Source organism: Prunus mume, linkage group LG2 (assembly GCF_029339155.1).
Source record: "Prunus mume cultivar Tortuosa linkage group LG2, ASM2933915v1, whole genome shotgun sequence".
NCBI lineage: Eukaryota > Viridiplantae > Streptophyta > Magnoliopsida > Rosales > Rosaceae > Prunus > Prunus mume.
In genome coordinates, this window is record NC_142699.1 from 6,141,253 (window position 1) to 6,160,628 (window position 19,376).

Below are 19,376 nucleotides of genomic sequence, written 5' to 3' on the forward strand. Positions count from 1 at the left end.
TATCGCAGACAGAATTATTTTGGATGTTACGGCACCAAGTAGGATCCTTTCGGTCATGATCTTTTGTAATTTAGCGGTTAATGTGGCACAAGAAGAGCCCTATGATTTTTATAGTCGGCATGTTTATCTTAAGATCTTTATACTTGATGAAAGAGAAAACAGGGATGAGAACTTTTACGTGTTACATAAAAATTACGTAACTTTCGATTTGATTTAATTACCTTTCTAATACGAATGCTAAATCTTAAAGCAAAGTTATCAATGCTGTGTTTTCTTCATGACAAGGACAATTGCACACAGATTTGTGAGAGAATTATTATAACTTAATTGATTGATGGATCCAAAAGAGGCTGCTAAATTTCAAAGATATCATACAAAGATTCATTCATGCTTCATCTAGCAAGCATAACCAGCTCCATTAACTTTTTTGGTGCAAATAGTCCATTAATTGCATTTGGCAAGGAAACGCAAGAATCAATTCTTATGTCCAATGGTCTTATATCTGCACCTTCAGAGGTCATTTTGATACAAGATAACTCAGCTAAGTTGAAGAAAACTTGACAATGACTTCATCTCTCATCTAATCAATCTAACTTGATCAGCTGAAATCACATAATTTTACTTTTTGATATCGTCGAATGTAACTTAAAATTATATACTCCTTTTTTAATCAGTGGAGGCAGGGTAATTGAATCTTACGATCTCTTTCTAATATTTTGAAGAAAAGTATCATTAGATCAAGACCTAGTTAGTATATTTCAATTTTTGATTTTCAATTTCGACTCTTACAATGGTTTGTGTCTCGTGCCCAAATTTTAACTATAAAGAAAGCCCAGCCCAAGTTTCTGTTGGTCTCATTCCCCTACCACAAAGCATTGGTAGCAAACCTCAACCAAAAAACAATACAAAAAAAACCCAGCCCATCAAGGAGGATGATGGAGTGAGCTTGATCTGAGCCCAAGCTGAAATCGCAGTCCGGCAGACTCGACCCGAACCTGAAATTCCCAAATCTAAAGTTTCGGGTTATGTCCCAGCTCATTGGTACCTTCTTACATTACGTTCCAACGTAAATCTAGAGAGACAAGGACTTTATTTTCCGGCCAAAAAATCTAAAAATGTAACGAGAAAAAGGTCAAAAAAAAACTTAACGGAAAATACAGAGACTAGAATAGAATAGAAAATCCTTAAAATGCAAAAAAGAAAATAAATATTGGCAAAAAAAAAAAGAGACCCGAATTCTCATTTCCCGGCGAGTGGCAAGAAACAACAAACAGCTCCCACCACCAATTTCTCCTAAAAAAAAAGAAAAAGAAAAAATAATTAAATATAAAAATATAAAAAACAAATACAAGAAGTTTCTGAAAGGCGAAAGCCAAAATCAACTTGGACGCCCCGTTCGCAATTTTCCTTTTTTTTCTTCAATAAAATCTGTGTCTCTGTCTCTCCTTGCTTTGAATTGCGACGGGGTGTTTAGGTTTCAATTCTATCAAATTTCAGAAATTGATTCAACTTCGGTTTCAGAGACATTAGGTGAGGGATTAGTGTAATAAATCGTGAAGAAAAATCAGATCTTTGAGATAGCGACAACAAATTGCGCAGAGAAGGAAGACCAAAAATGGAGAATATGATGAGCAAGCTTCGGAATTTGGACGCCTACCCCAAAATCAATGAAGATTTCTACAGTCGCACGCTCTCTGGTGGCGTCATCACTCTCGCCTCCTCCATTGTCATGCTCTTGCTCTTCCTCTCCGAGCTTCGTACGTCTCCTTCTTCCTTTTTTTTTTCCTGTTTTGTCTTGTTATATTTGTGTATGTTTATTCAATTTCTCTGTGTTAATAGATCTCCATGATTGTTTGATTTGGTTTTGGAAGGAGGATCTATTCGCTTTCTAGGGTTTGTTGTTGAATTGCTCTGTTTGAATAATGTGGTAATAGGAACATAAAATGATTGAATTCTGAATTCCAAGCTATGTAAAGCTGCTTTTTTTTTCTTTTTTTTTTGGTGTGCATCCTAATGGATCATCGTGGAAACTCTTTTTGCATGAAGACTTATTATGTCAGAATGTTGTTCTTAATATGTTAAATTTTCATTACGTTGGTTCAGGGTTATATCTTCATGCGGTAACGGAAACAAGGCTTGTGGTAGATACTTCAAGAGGAGAAACACTACGTATCAATGTAATGTTTTTTTTTCTTCTACAAGAATCTAAGTTTGAGATACGGTACGATTGTTCACTTAAACTAACGGGTTCATGTGCTTTTTGGCATTTACGAGTGCAGTTTGATGTAACCTTTTCTGCCCTTCCTTGTTCTATACTAAGTCTTGATGCCATGGATATCAGTGGCGAGCAGCATTTGGATGTAGTATGTATCACAATTGATCGGTGATGTGATATAACTTTTGCTTTCTACACTCAGTCACACACAATTATACCGTGCCCTACACTTGTCACCTTGTGCTTGTTTTTCAAGTTTGACTTGTTTATAATTTCTCGTTCTTATTTAATTGCAGAAGCATGACATAATCAAAAAAAGATTAGACTCCCATGGAAATGTTATAGAATCAAGGCCAGATGGAATTGGTGCACCCAAGGTTAGTAGTATAATGTTGTTTGAAGTACATTTCTTAGAACCGACTCTTTTGATTTACATTTGATACATAATCAGTTAAAAATATTCTGGAACTAACAAGTTCACCGAGATAGTTATTTCCTTTGGTCTGCAATTGCAATTTTGTAAATGAGTTGCATTGAAGATCTAGATAATTTCTCTTTGTTTTTACTCATCTGTCTCTCATTCTCTTATACCTGTTACTCCTTGACACAGATTGAGAAGCCCTTACAGAGACATGGTGGCAGGCTTGAGCACAACGAGACATACTGTGGTTCCTGTTATGGTGCAGAAGCGGTATGTTTGTTTGTCTGGATCCTTATGCTAGATTTGAGTTAGATATAATGTTGGAATTTGTTTGTGTATGCGTTACAGTGCAGTACCATGGGGAATGCTGAACTAGATAGGTGTTATTAATGCATCCTGTATCTGTTAATGATGCTGATTATGATATGCAGCTGCGGTGTGGCACATGAACTTAAGCTATTTTCAGATCCAATTGTGTTCTAATTCCAAAGAACTAAATTTTCTAACAATAAACTAGAAAGCTTCTCACACGTGTTTGCATTATGATGGAAGCTAGTACTGGGAAGAGAGAAAACTGGGTTGCAGAGGATAAGGGTGAGTGTTTTGTTGAGAGAAGGAAGATGAGAGTAAAAACAGGAAACTGATTGGAAGTGGGGTAGTGTTCAATTATCATACTCTCCTTGTTTCATAAAATAGTGGAAGTATATTGAGCATCTCATTATCATATATTTCCTACAACAGAGTTTCTATAATAATTTAGATATACTGATTCCATGCCTTAGTAGACTGTAATAGGATATGCAAAGGAAATGGCCTTTTATTTCTGTGAATCTCTGTTCATTGTGTTGTATTTTCTATTTTAATGTTGTCTAAATACATATAGCTCACAATCACTTAATCTTAATCAACTACTTCAACTTGATTACATTCAGCTTCCAAGAGGAACAATTTCAGAAATAGCTTATACTTTGGGTGCTATATCTGTCACTTTGGCCTCCATCCATTGCTCTAGTTTTTCCTTTGTATTTCATTTCTCCTGGGCGTTCTGTATGCAGACAATGTTTTCATTTCGGATTTTGTGCTGCCATTTTTTAGAGGCATTGTAAATATAGCTGAAAGTTTGTTCATCGCAAGTGATAATCATTCTATACAAAGATGTTCGAGTCAAAGAATTTTTTAATTATGAGTTTCTTATTTTTCTAAGTTTGTTTATTACTGCAGGCTGATGAGGATTGTTGTAATTCCTGTGAAGACGTCCGTGAAGCTTACCGAAAGAAAGGTTGGGCAATTTCAAATCCAGATGTGATTGACCAGGTGGGTGAGCTTGAGATCTTGAATCTGAATGAGAAATGGAAATTGAGAAATATTTATTGTTGTGATGTCTATATGCGAGTATAAACTTAATCTTATGCATTTAGTGTTTCTAATGGTATGTGTTGCATAACAGTGCAAAAGAGAAGGTTTTTTGCAAAGAATTAAAGATGAAGAAGGTGAAGGATGCAATATATATGGATTCTTAGAAGTCAACAAGGTAGCTGGGAACTTCCATTTTGCACCTGGGAAAAGCTTTCAACAATCAAATGTTCATGTGCATGATCTGCTGGCATTTCAAAAGGATAGTTTCAATGTAAGACCTGATCCTGGATCTTTCTAGTTTTCTTTGTATGTGATATGGTTGTAATGAAAAGATTAAGAGATTTGTAATTTTATATGATAAGCAAATTTCCTTGAAATCAATTTTTATAAACTCCACCCTGCATTGTCAGAAAAGTCTCCTAATTAATTTATACTGCATGACACAGATTAGTCACACGATCAACAGATTGTCTTTTGGAGACTATTTCCCTGGTGTTGTAAATCCTCTTGATGGGTATGTTTTCTTCTATTCCTTCATTTCCAAATCCAGTCAGCATTATTTATTTCTAAACATTTGAAATCCTCTAGGTGTTAGCTATTTATACGTCATAATTATTGATATATGTATATATTGGTTTTTCAACTATCAGCGTGCACTGGGCACAAGCAACACCAAGTGGAATGTATCAATATTTTATCAAGGTACAGTGCCTGCAGTGTTGCCTCTCAATTTTGTTAACTAGTATTCTTAGACTAATGGAAAGAAACCAAAGAAACCATGGGTCTTATATTTGTTTTGTTCTTTTCCATACTAGTATAGTGTCTGCAGTTTATTTACTTGTTTTCACCACAGCTTTTGAAATCCACTTGCGAAAGATTTAGAGCTTAATTTCACAGGATTTACTATTTCTTCTTGTTAGTTATTATGTCAAATACATATGTATACACTTATACAGAGCTACATTTATGAGCATGTGCATGCACACACTCACGCGTGCACACACAAAACATGGGTTTTAAGTTAGCAGGGGAAATGGGAGAAGGGGGCTGGGGCGGGGAAGAGAGCTATTAGATTCCACGACATTTTTGCCCTAGATGTTTTTGTTGAAATTTTTGGACTATGGATATTTTTGTAGATAAAAGAGAATTAGTCCTTTTGCCCCTTTATCATTACATAGCATACTCCAGCTAGAAGTTGACAGTTGGGAATGTCTTATGTGAAAGCATGCTATTGGGGGGAAAACTGACTTATTTCAGAACTTACACATATTTGGTATTGAATGATGACACTGGTTTAACTTGCTGGCTATCTGCTTCATTTATACTTTCGCCCAAAACCTTGTTCTTTCCTTTGAGTTGAATTAAATATAAACCTCTGGGCCAATTGTGTATGGGTATATCATAGATCTTATCTTGAGTCCCCAATCATCCTAATTCCCTTACTCTCTGCATATGAAAAGCGCATTTTTTGTGAAGCCTTTTACAGCCACTCTTAATCTTCCATCTGATATAGTTGCCTTTTATCATTGGCTGTCTTTATTAGATCATGCCTTTTTCTTTAATGGTTTTAAGCATCCTTTTCATTTTGCAGGTTGTGCCTACTGTGTATACAGACGTGAGTGGACACACTATCCAATCAAATCAGGTGCAGTAAACTCAAACTAAGAAAAGAATAAAAGATTCTGCAGTTTCTGAATTTTGTTTGGTACTAGTGTAAGATGACATGTTCTGAACTAATAATTGGAATTTGCAGTTCTCTGTGACTGAACATTTTAGGGGTACAGAAGTAGGCAACCTTCAGTACCTTCCTGGAGTTTTTTTCTTCTACGATCTTTCTCCGATAAAGGTGGGTTTTACTGCTTATTCAATTCCAAAGTTTGTTCAAAAACTATTGTAAAGAGATATATATATATATATATATATATATGTATTTGTGCTGCTGCTGTTGAACATTATTCCTATGAGGCTGAGTTGCATGTTGCAGGTAACTTTCACAGAGGAGCATATTTCATTCTTGCACTTCCTGACAAACGTTTGTGCCATAGTAGGAGGTAATATAATTTCTCCCTCCCATCTTTGATTGATTATATCGATGGGCGACATCTTACAGTTTCCATCTTTGGTTTTTCTGGTTATTTTCAAGGATTGTGAAGTTATATGGTTTCAGTTGTTAAATTTGTCATTTCCTTTTTCTATTGTTTAACCACCTTATTAACATCATTTACACTAGTCATCAGTCATCTTGAACTAAACCTTTTTCATCATGCTACGTTCCTTTGGCTCTGTTTTTAAATTGTAGGTCTCCTTATAATATTAGCTACCTCTAGTCCACCTCGTGGAACATTTTATACAATGCTTTCTCTCTAATCGCTATTCCTGGTTTTTCTTCCCTTATTGTTTTGATGCACAAGCAATGTTTTTTTTTTTTTTTTTTTTCAGGAGTTTTTACTGTTTCTGGGATATTAGATTCATTCATATACCATGGTCAGAAGGCAATCAAGAAGAAGATGGAAATTGGCAAATTTAGTTGAATGGTTCCACTGGCATAATAGCTGCTGCTCTATTTGTTGGTCTGTCAGTCAATGGCTTTGGGGACAAAATCAAATCTAGGGATGAGGAAGCATGTAATGCGCTCATCATGTGGTTGGGCAGGGCATCGTTTAACCAGAGACTAAAGTTTTGTGATGAATGGCTTGATCAAGTGAATTAGGTTGAAATTCCTTAATTTAGACATGCCAAGTGCCAAAATGTTGAAACAGTTTTGTAATCGCTGTCTTGATGTGCATAACTGCTTGAAAGATTTTAAAAAAAGGGCTTTTCCATTTCTTGCGGGATATCTCATCGGAAAATCAGAAACTCTCTCTGCCTACGCCTACCTAATTACTCTTTCTTTTTTTAAATTTGCTTTTTTCACGTTGGATGAAATTGAACTCGTGATGCATCATAGTTGTACCCGTTTCTTCTACTGAATTTCATTTTATTAATCAATGCCATAGGATTTGCATCTGGTTAAGTAAACTAACTAAAACCATTGTAGCATTTTCCTTTATGGCTATTAAATCGATACAAGCTTCAATCGTTTGTGTATATAAGTCGGGGTTCGTCCCGGTACGGTTCTGGTAGTCATGACAGACCGGGCACTTTCACAAACGGGAATGACTCTTAGAAAATAGACATGACATTTCATTCCCAAGCAAGCTATTCAACTAACCAAACTCTATTGGAGTGGCAAAACTGGAATTAGGTTGCATGGTGAATGTATTTAAGAAGTTGTTTTTAGTTAAAAGGCCAATACTTCAGAACTTAATTGTTGCAAATTCCACACGGGGATTAGTCTAGTGGAAAAAAGCCTTGACTTGAAGATTAGTGGTCTCGGGTTCAAATAGAATCCATGACTCATTTGTAATGCATGTGTGATACACAGGAAGGAGGAGTATCTCCTTACAGGAGAAAAACTTACTTGTAATGAATAACATTATTTTGCTATCATGCATAATAATACAATGATATGTGGAAAACTTATGTCATGTGTCATTCGTCATTGGCCGATATAGCAGAAAGTGTTATCCTCGTTGCATGAATTGACTTGCATACTAATTGTCTCGAGTTCAAATCAAACCTCATGGACTCATTGGTAGTGCTTGTGTGATGCGCAAAAATGAGGAGTATCTCTTTATCGGGACACTGCTTGCCTCCTTCCTTATAAGGAGATACTCTCCTTCCTATGAATCACAATTTAACACACATATGCAAAAATAATTCATTAAAAAAATAATTATGCACACATATCACATTGCTATTGGCAATAATTTAAAAGCTCCTATTCATAGTAAAAAGGAGAATATTTTCCTATAAATAAATAAATAAATAAAAATCTCACACGGACCCATTTCCCTTGAAATGCCAAAACAAAAAACAATGACACAAACCGCGTCGGCAGCACCAGATAAAAAGGTGTAAAAGGCAGTCCATTCTCCAATCTCCGTCCATATATTGGAAGCTTTTTTCTATTTAGAATGATTTTCTTGAGATTCTTCCGCCCAGCTTATCCACAGATAAAAGATAGCCCCACTCATCTAATCACCTTTAACCTTTTTACCTTTCACAGCAAAATGCCAAAACCATTCCCATTCCCATTCCATTCCATGGGCTATCTTCGTTTCCCCATCGTCCAAAACAACCTTTGCACCGTTTCCACTAACCATTTCACACACCTTTCCCTCTTCTTCAAGTCCTATATGCCATTGCTTTTGAAAATTATGTAAAGAACACAAGTATTTTATTGAGATTTTGATTTTAAAGAGATTTATGATTATTACTACCTAGACTTTAGTATCAACCCATGTTTTTTTATTTTGTACCAAAAATGGTACCCCACACGGTGACTTTTTCTTTTTATTTGGGTCCTCCTTCCTTATCACTCTTTTCGTGTGGCTGTGACCTTTTTTCTCCAAAAGGCACGCTCTTGAAATTGGAAGAAATGGAAGGAAGAATAAGAATAAAGATGGATATATATATATATCTCTATGGTGCTGACATCCAAAGAATAAGAACAATTTGTTTTGCCCTACCCTGCCTTTCGTTTTAAGCAGTAGACGTGTTTTTTTCTCAAAGAATTATGGGGCATTAACGATGACTGTGCAGTATCAATTGTGTTGATCTCGAGAAAGTCTTAAGTGTAACCGGTTGCATATAATCATATTTTGAAGCTTGATCTCTAATCTCATGGGATTCCTAGCTTTTAAGCTGGAGGAATGGTTTTAGAGAAAAAAGAAAAGTTTATTGTTGAGAAAAAAGAAAAGTTTATCTGTTGATTTAGGGTTAAGGGAACGGGAAGGTGAGAGAGAATCAAAACTCTTGCAATGGTTATGGTTGTAAGGATGAAGTGTGTTTTATCAATAGAGCTATAAGCTCCTGCAAATCCACGTCAAAGTTCAAATAAATAAAAAAAACTAAACATAGCTATAGGCACCTAATAGCTTTTTAACTTTAGCTAAGAGAAGAAAATTGCAATATTTTGGATGAACATGCATGGAGTCTATCTTAATACTTAATAGCTGAAAAGTCTCTATGTGTCTTAATACTCTGGTTTAAGCCCCTTAATCTTCAAGGCCGCCTCAATTATGATAAGATAGGTAAATGCTTATTCAACATACCAATGGCATTACAAAGGTATATAGTGCAACCACAGGATTTAATAACTAGTAAGTTCTAAATCTGGTAATTGTTATTTACGCTCTAGAACAGTCATCGTGTACTCTTCGTGTATAAAAATATAAAGCAAAAATTGAGCTTAAGATAATGCAAAATAGTGTTGTTTGGAGTGTGATGATAGCAACATCTAAGTTCAATGTTGCATGTGCTTGGTGCACGCATAACCAATGACCAAACATGTGCATACCTTATAACTAAAGGATTTTGAAATACTTGAAGTACTTCTGAGCTCCAATGGTATCAATTATTTATTCAGAGTTGAATATTTGAGAGACAGGAGGAGGAGAATCGCTTCTGCCTCAAAAATGGTGCGACCAAGAAAACAGAGCAATGACTTAGCACATGCACTGCTTAATGGAAGTGATTATTGTCCTAACACCATGTGATTATCTTATAGTAAGGCAACATTTTGTTTTTGGTGTAATTTAATAATAGGCAAACAATTTGCTTACACATTAGTCAGGGTCCTCAGCGACTATGTTTCGTCCCATGAGGGCATGAATTAGGACAATATTCCTCATCTGATATTAATTTAATGATCACAATTGAAAATGGAGCTTCATTAATTAACTTTTACAAACCCCTAATTGAGCTTGTTTAGTGTACTATATGATTGATCACATGAAGAAAATTGAAAGTCTCGTTTGCAAGCATCTTCAAGGTATGCAATTTATACAGTTGGCCGGAATTAGGAAATATGATATCATGGTAAACAAAAAATAATGTGAGAGAAACTTCCATGTAACGAAGCGTGACTTATGTTGTGAGGATAATTAGTCACCCATTTCTCTCTCTCTCTCTCCTAATGCATCAAAATTTGTATATGTTTCATTTTACTCTTTTGTTCACGTACCTTATAACGTGAGGAGCGTTACTCATTTGTTTCTCTCACTCTTTTTATGTGCCTTATCACGCGAAAAGAATTATTTTAGTTAATGGTTAATCATCATGTGAGACTCATTGTGTACACTATGTTTAGGTATATCTTTTTTACAAAAAGCGACTCAAAAGGACAAATAGGAGAAAAACTTTGGTAACCATCATAATTGCTAGTGATCTTTTTGGTAATTAATTGGCTGTAATTCTTGGAGTTCGATCTAGTGGGAAACCAAAGCAACAATGAATGATGAAGCTTTCCACCAACTCATGTTTAGGTCCGTGACTTGCTACAGAAACCAAACCAGAACAAAATTTCCAGATTCTTCGCTGCAGGCACCCATCAAAAAATCAGAAGTTCATATAGGTCCAAATGAACAATACTTTCCAGATTCTTAGCCGCAAGGCGCCCATCACAAAATCTGAATTTCAGGTAGGTCCACATGAGGAGTTATATGACTACCCAGTGACTCAGCATCACATGTTCAATTTAATATCTTCCAGATTTTGTGTACACAAATGCCATTACGAATCAATAAAGTTTGAACACAAATGTACAACCTCATCCCAAAATTATCCCGAGTTCCTCACAATTAAACTTCTTTGCATCCGAGTTCGATCTTCCATCCCGAAGAGAAATTTAGAATATCGATTTGTGAAAAGATATAAAAAAAACAACAAAACCAAAGATCAACACAAATGGATGATATAATATGACAACAGAAGTACATAAAATGAGAATATTACATATTTATAAAGAACTTCAATCACTCATGGCCTAGCAAGAAAAAAACCAGCTGACCATGATGAAGATTTTTTACATCATTGTATGAACATCAAACCCAATTTGACCGAAACTAAGAAACTAGGCTAAAATTACTACAATGTGTTAACCCTGCAGATGCCAAAAACTTGATTGCAGTGGCCACCAGAAAAGAAGACCCCTAAACAAATTACTTATAAAGAGACTGACTGACCAAACTAAAACATACTCAATTACAATTAAACATGATTAATTAACGCTAATTAATTGAGGATGGACGCCCAATCAATCTCAGAAGGGTACTTCTCCAACATGGCTGTGCTCTCAGAACCACTGGCGTTTTCCCATGGCAAAAACTCTGCGTTGTCGGCGAAAGTCAGATCGGACAAAGGAGAAGAACCAGCAGACCCGTCGCTATCAGTCATCACCGGCGACGAGGAGGTCTCCACCTTCACCTCCGGCGGCGGCGCCGGAGCTCGGGTGGCGGAGGACCTCTTGCTGGTCTTTCCTGCTGCCTTCCCCTGTTTCTGGGTTTCAGCCAAGCCTTCGCAGATGGCTTGAAGCTTGGCGTCGACGGAGGAATGCAGAGGCTTGTACTCACCGAAATCGCCTCCAACGGAAGAGCCGTTGTGCCTGAGGTGCGGGAAATTGAGCCTAGCGAAGTCTCCTCTGAGCTTGTAAGCCGCCTTGTCGTAGGCCAAGGCGGCTTCTTCAGCTGTGTCGAAGGTTCCAAGCCATAGCCTGGTGCGGTTCTTTGGGAGTCTGATCTCAGCGACCCATTTGCCCCAATGGCGTTGCCTTACACCCCTGTAAAGCTTGGTGGGTTTTGGCGGCGAACCAGAAGAACCCACCTGCTTCATCGGGACGGGTTTGGGGCCGAGGAAGCTGAGGGTATGAGATTGGTGGTGGTTTTCTGGGAGAGTAATTTGTTGTTGCTGAATCTGATAGTTTTGCCAAGCCAGGTTGGGCTGGTTTTGAGCCTGGATCTGGACTTGGATCTGGTGGATCTGAGAAGGGGTTAGGTGGTTCAGCCCAATTGAGCCTGGTTGCTGCTGCTGCAGCTGCTCAAAGAACCCATCTGAAAACAGGGTCACGGAGGAGGAGGTGGAGCAACCATCTTGGTACAAATTGGGCTGATGGATTGTGGTGGTGGTGGGGATTGAAGGAGAGAAAGAGAGGTAGCTGTTGTTGTAGGAGGGGGAGGAAGAGGTAGAAGGGAAAGAAGGAAGAAAAGGGTTTGAGGTTGAAGAAGGAGAACAGGTTGTGGATATGGAGCTGGGTGGCGATGAAGAAGCACCCTTCATAAAAGGCTCAAGTGCTTCCATCAGCTCACCCCTAAAGGGATCTGATGAAGATTGAAAAGCTCTGCTACTGTAGAAATCCATTGTAGCTGCCATGCCTCCTTCAAATCTCTCACAAATCACAAAACACTAGCAATTACAAATTTAGACAAAATAAAAAGATAGGGGAAAATAAAATGCTGAAACTTGCACCTAGAAATCAACCTGTTCTTATCAAAATTAAAGAACAGATAGTGGGTTTTTACAGAAAATACAGACAAAACCCAGAAAATTTAGAAGAAAGAGATTTCAAATAAACAACCTCTTTTACTCCCAGAAAATTAAGAAGGAAAAAAAAAAAAAAAAAACCAACCCTGAGGGACCAAAAATCACCCTCCAAACTGATTTTCAAAAGAAAAATAAAACTAAAAACTTAACCAAGCAGCAAAAGAAAAAATAATAATTATATAAAACCTGGATCTCGATTCTGAAAACACCTGGCTTTCGAGAAATCCTTCTAAGTTTGCTTTTTGTTAATTTGAAAAACAAACCCAAAAATCATAACTTTGAAAGACAGATGATTAACAGAAAGGGATTCAGAGAAGCGGGGATTACAGAGAGGGGGGGAAATAAAATTAAAGAAGAAAACCCAAGAACACAATCGCTCTGATCTCTCTCACACTGTTTTTTTTGCCTTTTTTTTTTGCTGTGAATATATCACTCGTCCTCACTGTGTTTTTGTCTCAGCCCCTGCCTTCTTCTTCCAATATATAAAGACCCTGGGCATCTTAATTACCTCTGCTAATCGCATCGTTAATCCCAATTACCTCACTCTAAGCCCCACTTGCCCTTTTTTTAATTGTTACGTCCCTCTCTCATCCAGTACCGGTTCTGTTCGTGACGTAAGGCTCATTCATTGAATGCACCAGAGCGAATGGAAACCTGCCACGTACCCTCTTCCATGGTTGATTTATGGACACGTGTCCTTCGCCAACGGACACCTGTCGGTGGACTAGTGGTTGGTCGTGTCTTAAATGTGTTGCCAAGGTTGTTGACCATCGTATAGCGTTCACACCTTCTTGTAGTTTTGAGCCTTTGTCCTTTCCTTTTCTCTTTTTGGAGTTTTGACAAAACTCTACACAAATAATACAACCAATTAGGATAATAAAAATATAAAATTTCATAAATACATTCAAAATAAAGAAAGGGTTAGACAAATACGTGGTTCAGATTTGTAGTCTGACAACATAAACTTCTTCTTTATTTTCCAAACGGTTTAGCAAGAAAATATTTCTCACGACGTTGTAGATGAATAAACAAACTAATCTTGATTGTAATTGTACACATTATATTATAGTTATTTATACTAATAATTTATGAGGTTTTCGGCTTTTTCTCAAACTACACGAATAAACAAACTAATCTTGAATGTAAGTATAGATGTTATATTATCAAATATTATTATAAATACGGTTTATATGTATGATCTAGGTTGATTGTCTGATATTATATCATAACATACGTAATGTTTTTATCTTTAAAAAGATACTAGTATAAATTATTAAAAATCGTTAGTTTGTGGTTCCAAACTGATCTTATCAACTAACAGCTGACAATCGTTATCTATGCATTCTTTAGTGCATGATCCAGAGTCTTCCTATAAGGCATGATGATCCACTATGTTTGACATAGCCAAGTATGATAGAAAATCTTATCCCCACGATAAGCTTAGTTCACCAAGGTGAGGAGAGTCGAAGTTGATGGACGGCTAGTGATGAAATAATTGGGTTACCACTATACCAACTCCCTTCCATTTTGTGGGTTGACAATTTTAGAAGTATATAATATTATTATAATAATAAAAAATTAAACATGTATATTATTTATAGGATGGTGTAATAGTGCCGATATATAATTTAGTGTAGGTTTCTAAATTTTGAATGATTAAGACGGCCCCACATTCTACAAGCAAATGGAAGCCTCTAGCTCTAGATGAAGATGATGATGAAGAACTCATCTAATTAACTAATTAATCCTAATCTTCTCCACGATCTAATCTTCAAGCTTAATTATTAATTGCAATTATATATTTAATGGAAAGTCGCGTGCGCGTACCAAAAGACTAAACAAAAGTTCAACCATAGTTTGAGTGACACAGACATAAAGGTATTATGACAGCCATTGATGATCAGGAGATATGACACAAAAAGAAGGTATCTGATGTTATGATTACATATCGGATGGTGGACGATGTACCTTTCTATTTCGTCTATTAGAAGCTAGACAAATGGTAAAGCTGGCTACATGGAAATACTTGACTTTGGGTTTGGATTTCTTAACTTTGGTTTTATTTTTGGTAACCACAGTTAGAAAGAGAAGGAGGAAGATTTGAACTGCAAACAGTCGGATGTAGAATTAACTACTCTGAATCATTTAAAGAGGATTTACATTTGAATCTTGGTTTCTCATAACAAAACTAAAAGAGGATTTACATTTGAACTCGATTTCCCCCAATTGATTGGCTCAATTGGAGATACCAACATCAACCATGTCACACTACCTATAAAATACACTCAATCATTTTGTTCGTAATTTGAGAGTGGGCGGGGAATACGGCGTACACTGGAGTGGGAGCCAACATGTCACGTGCAGGACCACGCGAGTGGGACAAGCTCTCCAATTGCGGCGCCAGACTCAGTCTAGAATTTCTCAACCCATCCCCACCAGCACATACGCCTTACGATGATGGTGAGTTCAGCCACGTGTCATGATCCAGACGGAACGTGGGATCCACGGATTACGGAACGGCGTGGGAGCAGAAACACTGCAAGGCGTGCTAAATATTTTAATGGTTTATTGTGTGTGCGAGTGGAGAGTGATTAGAGCAAAAGAAACGTTTCGGGCAAGTTGGCTGGTTGACCGAATCGGGTTAAGCGAATCGCGAATGAATCTTGCGGCATGTCGGGCGGAACCCGAAGCCCAATTCTTTCCATGATGCCATGTTTTTCTCGCTGTTGAAGTCATGCCTTTGTCTTCAAGTCTTCCAAATTCTAACGTAAAGCAATCAATTTTCCTCTTTTTTTTTTTTTTTTTTTTTTTGGGGGTTTAAATTATTGTTTAGTTTTATTTTTTATTTGGGACTGAAAATTAAGTTTGACATTTTTTTATTTTAACCCGGACTTCATACCCAAAAAAGGAAAAAATTAAATAAATAAATTATTGCGTTGATAATCGACCAATACCAACTTAAGGTTGTGGCCCTTGTGTCTATAGTAGGTGGTAACCACGTTTGGGACCAATTGTGGGCTGAGTGGATTTTTGATATTTTAGCTAGTGATATAAATCTTTATATTAGTCTTTAATTAAACTCCCTTCGTTTGGAAAAAGATAAATAAAAAATTAATGTGTTGTTGAGTAAACTTGTGATTTCCACTTTTACACTTAATAGTCTATTATCCAGGTTGTAATAGTGAACTTCAAATTATAGAACTTATAAAAATAATATCCAAAGGAATACCATTTGTAAAGTTGTTTGTTTTGTAAATCTATTTCCATATGATAAAAATTATTAAATGGTGGTGGTGGTGGTGATGATGATAAGAGCGAATACGATGTCACTTGTAATAGGAGTTATAGTGACTATGAGCTCAGTGGTTTCGGTAGAAAAATGCCGACAGAGTTGGTGGTGCTAGTAGAACCGACGGTGTCAATGGTGATGGTAATGATATTGGTGAGGCAAATGTTGCGAATATTAATTAAAAAGTGTAGTTTTTATGGAATGCAGGTAATGTAATGTTGTAAGAGGTACATCTTTACAACTCATTCTTACCAAATGTGGTGTATGATAACTAGCTTTTGACTTTCTTACCACAATCGCATGCATTATAATGTCAAATTCATGCTTCATTAGGTCAGGCGCCATGATTGAATCAACTTCAAGGCTGCATTCGTTATAATTTTTTAAGTTTTCTTTTGAATGATGCCTCATTATGCTTGTCACAATTCTGATTCTATATTTCTAATTGGCACAATTCAAAATGAGTCGAAATTTAAAGAAATGAAATACACTGTCACATCTTTTGATAAATATTTGAGAAATAAATTTAATAACTTTGACAATATTTGTAGTAAAATAATTTTCTTAATATTTCGTAATATTAGACAAGAAGAGGGTACTCATCAATTTGAACGCAAGAAACTAGAGTCTTTTGAGTATTGGATGGATCAAAATTCACATCATATCAAATCATTCATGCATCCTATCTACTCCACTTATTTTTCATATGAGGCTCCCATTGCATTTACACACAACTCCAAGATTCTCATTTTATAGACAAGAATTCTCATGTGAAAGCAATTACAATGTGATATTAGAGTAAGATAATATGATAGAACTCGTAAAGTTTTACGCAAGTTAAAATATGAACCGTCATGTCCACTCATATTATAAAATCATAAACAAATTATACCATCTCCTTGTATATTTCTCCAAATACATACCTCATTTGATATTAAAAAAATTACACACCTCATTTAATAATTATACACAAAAAAGAAAACAACTCATTCTAGGTTTAAAATATTCAGAATTATTTTCAGCAGTTCAAAATATTCAAAATGTCTCCAACGGAGAGCACATGATAAATATGTGGGGCCCATTGGAGCGTTTTTGACGCGGTTTCGGGCCTCTTTTCTCACACACAACGGATCTTGCACTCAACGCCGCAGCCGTTACCAACATTTTATTTAAATTAATTAACTCTTTTTTTTTTTTTTGGGTCCGAGTAAACCGTGGTTAGTGAGCACCGGCCTTTGACTGCCGTTCTGTAGAAAGCTGCTAGACAATTTGGTTGGGAGCTTACCCAGTCCACGGTCTATTGTCCATGTTAAATTTCGGTCTAGCAGAGCACTCAACTCACCTGCACCTCACGTGATATCAGATAACGCGGCTTTGACCAAATTCAGGTTTGATTTATTTATTTATTGACAGCTTTTTCCATCGTCTTATTTTCCATACATCACATCAAAATTTTATTTTCTTTATATACAGCAAAAAGCTTAAAAAGAAAAAACCCATTGTTTCCAAATTTTCTTAAGCGACAGGTGATCTTTGATTACTTGAAGTAATGAGTAATGAGGTTTGTGAAATTGTGATTGTATGTAAAACCAAAATCCTAGTAGTAGTAGGTAGAAATACTTCTATGGAGTTCTAAAAGATTCTTCACATTTCGTGACAAAATTTGTATACTCTTTTTTACGTAATTCCATATGAGGAGGCAACCCTTTTGTCCTCTAATTCAGATAATATTTTGTACAATTTCATCACCCAATAACTCATCCAAGAAAGGATTAGCCAATTGTCTTAAGCTCACGGACAAAAACTTGCCATAATTTAGCTTAGATTAGGTGGATTTTTATTACACCAAATCCCCGTTTGAATATAGCAGGTTCTAGAAACTACACAAAACCTTTTGTAAAGTGAGGGTGGAATTTTAAGAAAATTGTGAGTTTCACACACGCTTCTCACTTTTGTGAGCGGTGATGAACGTATTACACCCACTTTATAAAAAGAGCATTTCGAATTTATTAAGTCAAGTTTCGAAAATCTTTACAACTACTTTAGAAGAGTACCTTAAAGATGATTAACCAAAAAGAAACAAATGCACCTGCATTAATTAACATGTCCAAATCTATCGACTAGATTTCCAAAACAAGCTGCCTAGCATTAGAATGAAATTTAAGGTTACAATTTGGCCACCTGAGCCAGAAGCATGCCAAAAAAGAATTTGGTTCACAAAAGTCTTAAAAAGGAGTACAAATTAGTGCAACCACCTCCTTTTGCCACGAGTTTCAAACAAGTCAAAGTGATTAAGGCTTCTCCTTGGAATTTCATGTACAATGTCTAAATTGTTCCCCAATCAAGGGTGGCAAGTAATGGAGAAAGTAGGCCATTGATGGTTGATAATTAATTCTTGAAGAATGCTACACGCAGTGGTTCAGCGGATGAGTTATTCTAGATGTTGATACATTATGAATTTCAGAAACACCGACGGCTAAAATCAATTCATGCGTAAGTGACTGACCTTAATGTTGTTCTTTAGTTCTTTGTAACCAGAAGTCTAGAAGAAGGGGCCATAGCAGGGAGGCCCAGGCCATTGAATTTGAATTGTTTTGCGACTAAGCAACGCAAAGTAACAGTTGTCGTTGTCATTTTCAAAGGTGCGTTTCATGTCATTATAGCCAAAGATATTTCAATGGATTCGGTGGGTGTCCTCAACTTCAACTTTTCCACGACACTGCTCATGACTCATGATCTTGACTGTTTATAATTTCTTCAAGCCTCTTCCTCTTATTTGCTGATACATATGCTTTTTTTCCATTGTCAATTGCCCGAGCCTCAGGTACAAAAACAGTACCAAGTTTGATTTGAATTCGAATAGGACCAAAAAAACCCTAGTGTGAGCATGATGAAGACTTATGATGCCCAACCTATCAAAAGTAATGTTAAAACAATGAAAAGTTTTTAGGGCCTCTGTTGGAATGTTGCATAAAAGCGAGCAGATGGAATTCCCAAAGTCTTCTGAATTTTCTTTCTGTTCAATCTTTCCAATTTCTTTTGTTCTTATTCGAATTTTTTTCTTCTCCCTTTTCAAACTATGTTGGTCATTCAAGAAGAAAACTGTTACTAGCTTATTAATTTTATTCACCAAATGACGTGTAAATATGCATATCTACTGATATTTGATATCCTAGAAATTCATAAAGTTTGAAATGAGTTCATCTTCGAACAAATCAAATGCTACTATTACATTACTCAAGGAACAAAATTATTGAACGAATTCAGTGACTTGAAGATACATAGCTCTAAAAGATTGATGATGAACTTGTGTGTTCATCTTTAAAATTGAGTAACGCTATATTTACATTTGATAGTTACAATTTTACACTCTTGTGAAAGAGGGAATGATAATGTTGTTTTTAATTCTTCACAAAAATACAACTAGAGAGTGTACCGCAACTAAATTCTCACTTCTTGTATACTTCTTTTTTCTCTTAGAATCCTACTTTATTTCATAACCTAAATTCTTTTGTTATGAATTTGGCACTTGGTAGGGTCAAATTTCAATGCCTATAAGTAAACCTAACAAAGGTGTTTGGAAATATCTCTTAAGATTTTCAAAAAGATTGGATCGATCATAGTCCTCTAGCATCTCCAATGGAAGATGCAAAAGAGTATTCAAACCTCATTTG

General features: G+C 36.2%; 2 protein-coding genes across 2 annotated transcripts; one reads left to right on the top strand and one right to left on the bottom strand.

Annotated features, from left to right (window-relative positions):
- The first annotated feature begins 1,326 nt into the window (after positions 1–1,326).
- On the top strand, positions 1,327–6,828 carry LOC103319848 (uncharacterized). Its single transcript, XM_008221442.3, has 13 exons — positions 1,327–1,757; positions 2,104–2,177; positions 2,280–2,363; positions 2,512–2,592; positions 2,826–2,906; positions 3,858–3,950; positions 4,084–4,263; positions 4,439–4,506; positions 4,643–4,694; positions 5,584–5,637; positions 5,746–5,838; positions 5,977–6,043; positions 6,432–6,828. The coding sequence occupies exons 1-13, from the start codon at positions 1,616–1,618 to the stop codon at positions 6,521–6,523; spliced, it is 1,161 nt and encodes a 386-aa protein (XP_008219664.1). The 5' UTR covers positions 1,327–1,615; the 3' UTR covers positions 6,524–6,828.
- A 3,980-nt stretch (positions 6,829–10,808) lies between these two features.
- LOC148919505 (ethylene-responsive transcription factor RAP2-4-like) lies at positions 10,809–12,885 on the bottom strand. The gene has a single exon (XM_089046509.1). The coding sequence runs from the start codon at positions 12,240–12,242 to the stop codon at positions 11,109–11,111; it is 1,134 nt and encodes a 377-aa protein (XP_088902635.1). The 5' UTR covers positions 12,243–12,885; the 3' UTR covers positions 10,809–11,108.
- Between the last annotated feature and the right edge of the window lie 6,491 nt (positions 12,886–19,376).

Excerpts from the sequence above, each read along its gene's own strand:
- LOC148919505 (XM_089046509.1), bottom strand. The coding sequence starts at position 12,242 with ATGGCAGCTACAATGGATTTCTACAGTAGCAGAGCTTTTCAATCTTCA.
- LOC103319848 (XM_008221442.3), top strand. The coding sequence starts at position 1,616 with ATGGAGAATATGATGAGCAAGCTTCGGAATTTGGACGCCTACCCCAAA. Across the intron at positions 2,364-2,511 it reads GCGAGCAGCATTTGGATGTA|AAGCATGACATAATCAAAAA; the intron begins GTATGTATCACA and ends ATTTAATTGCAG. Across the intron at positions 6,044-6,431 it reads CGTTTGTGCCATAGTAGGAG|GAGTTTTTACTGTTTCTGGG; the intron begins GTAATATAATTT and ends TTTTTTTTTCAG.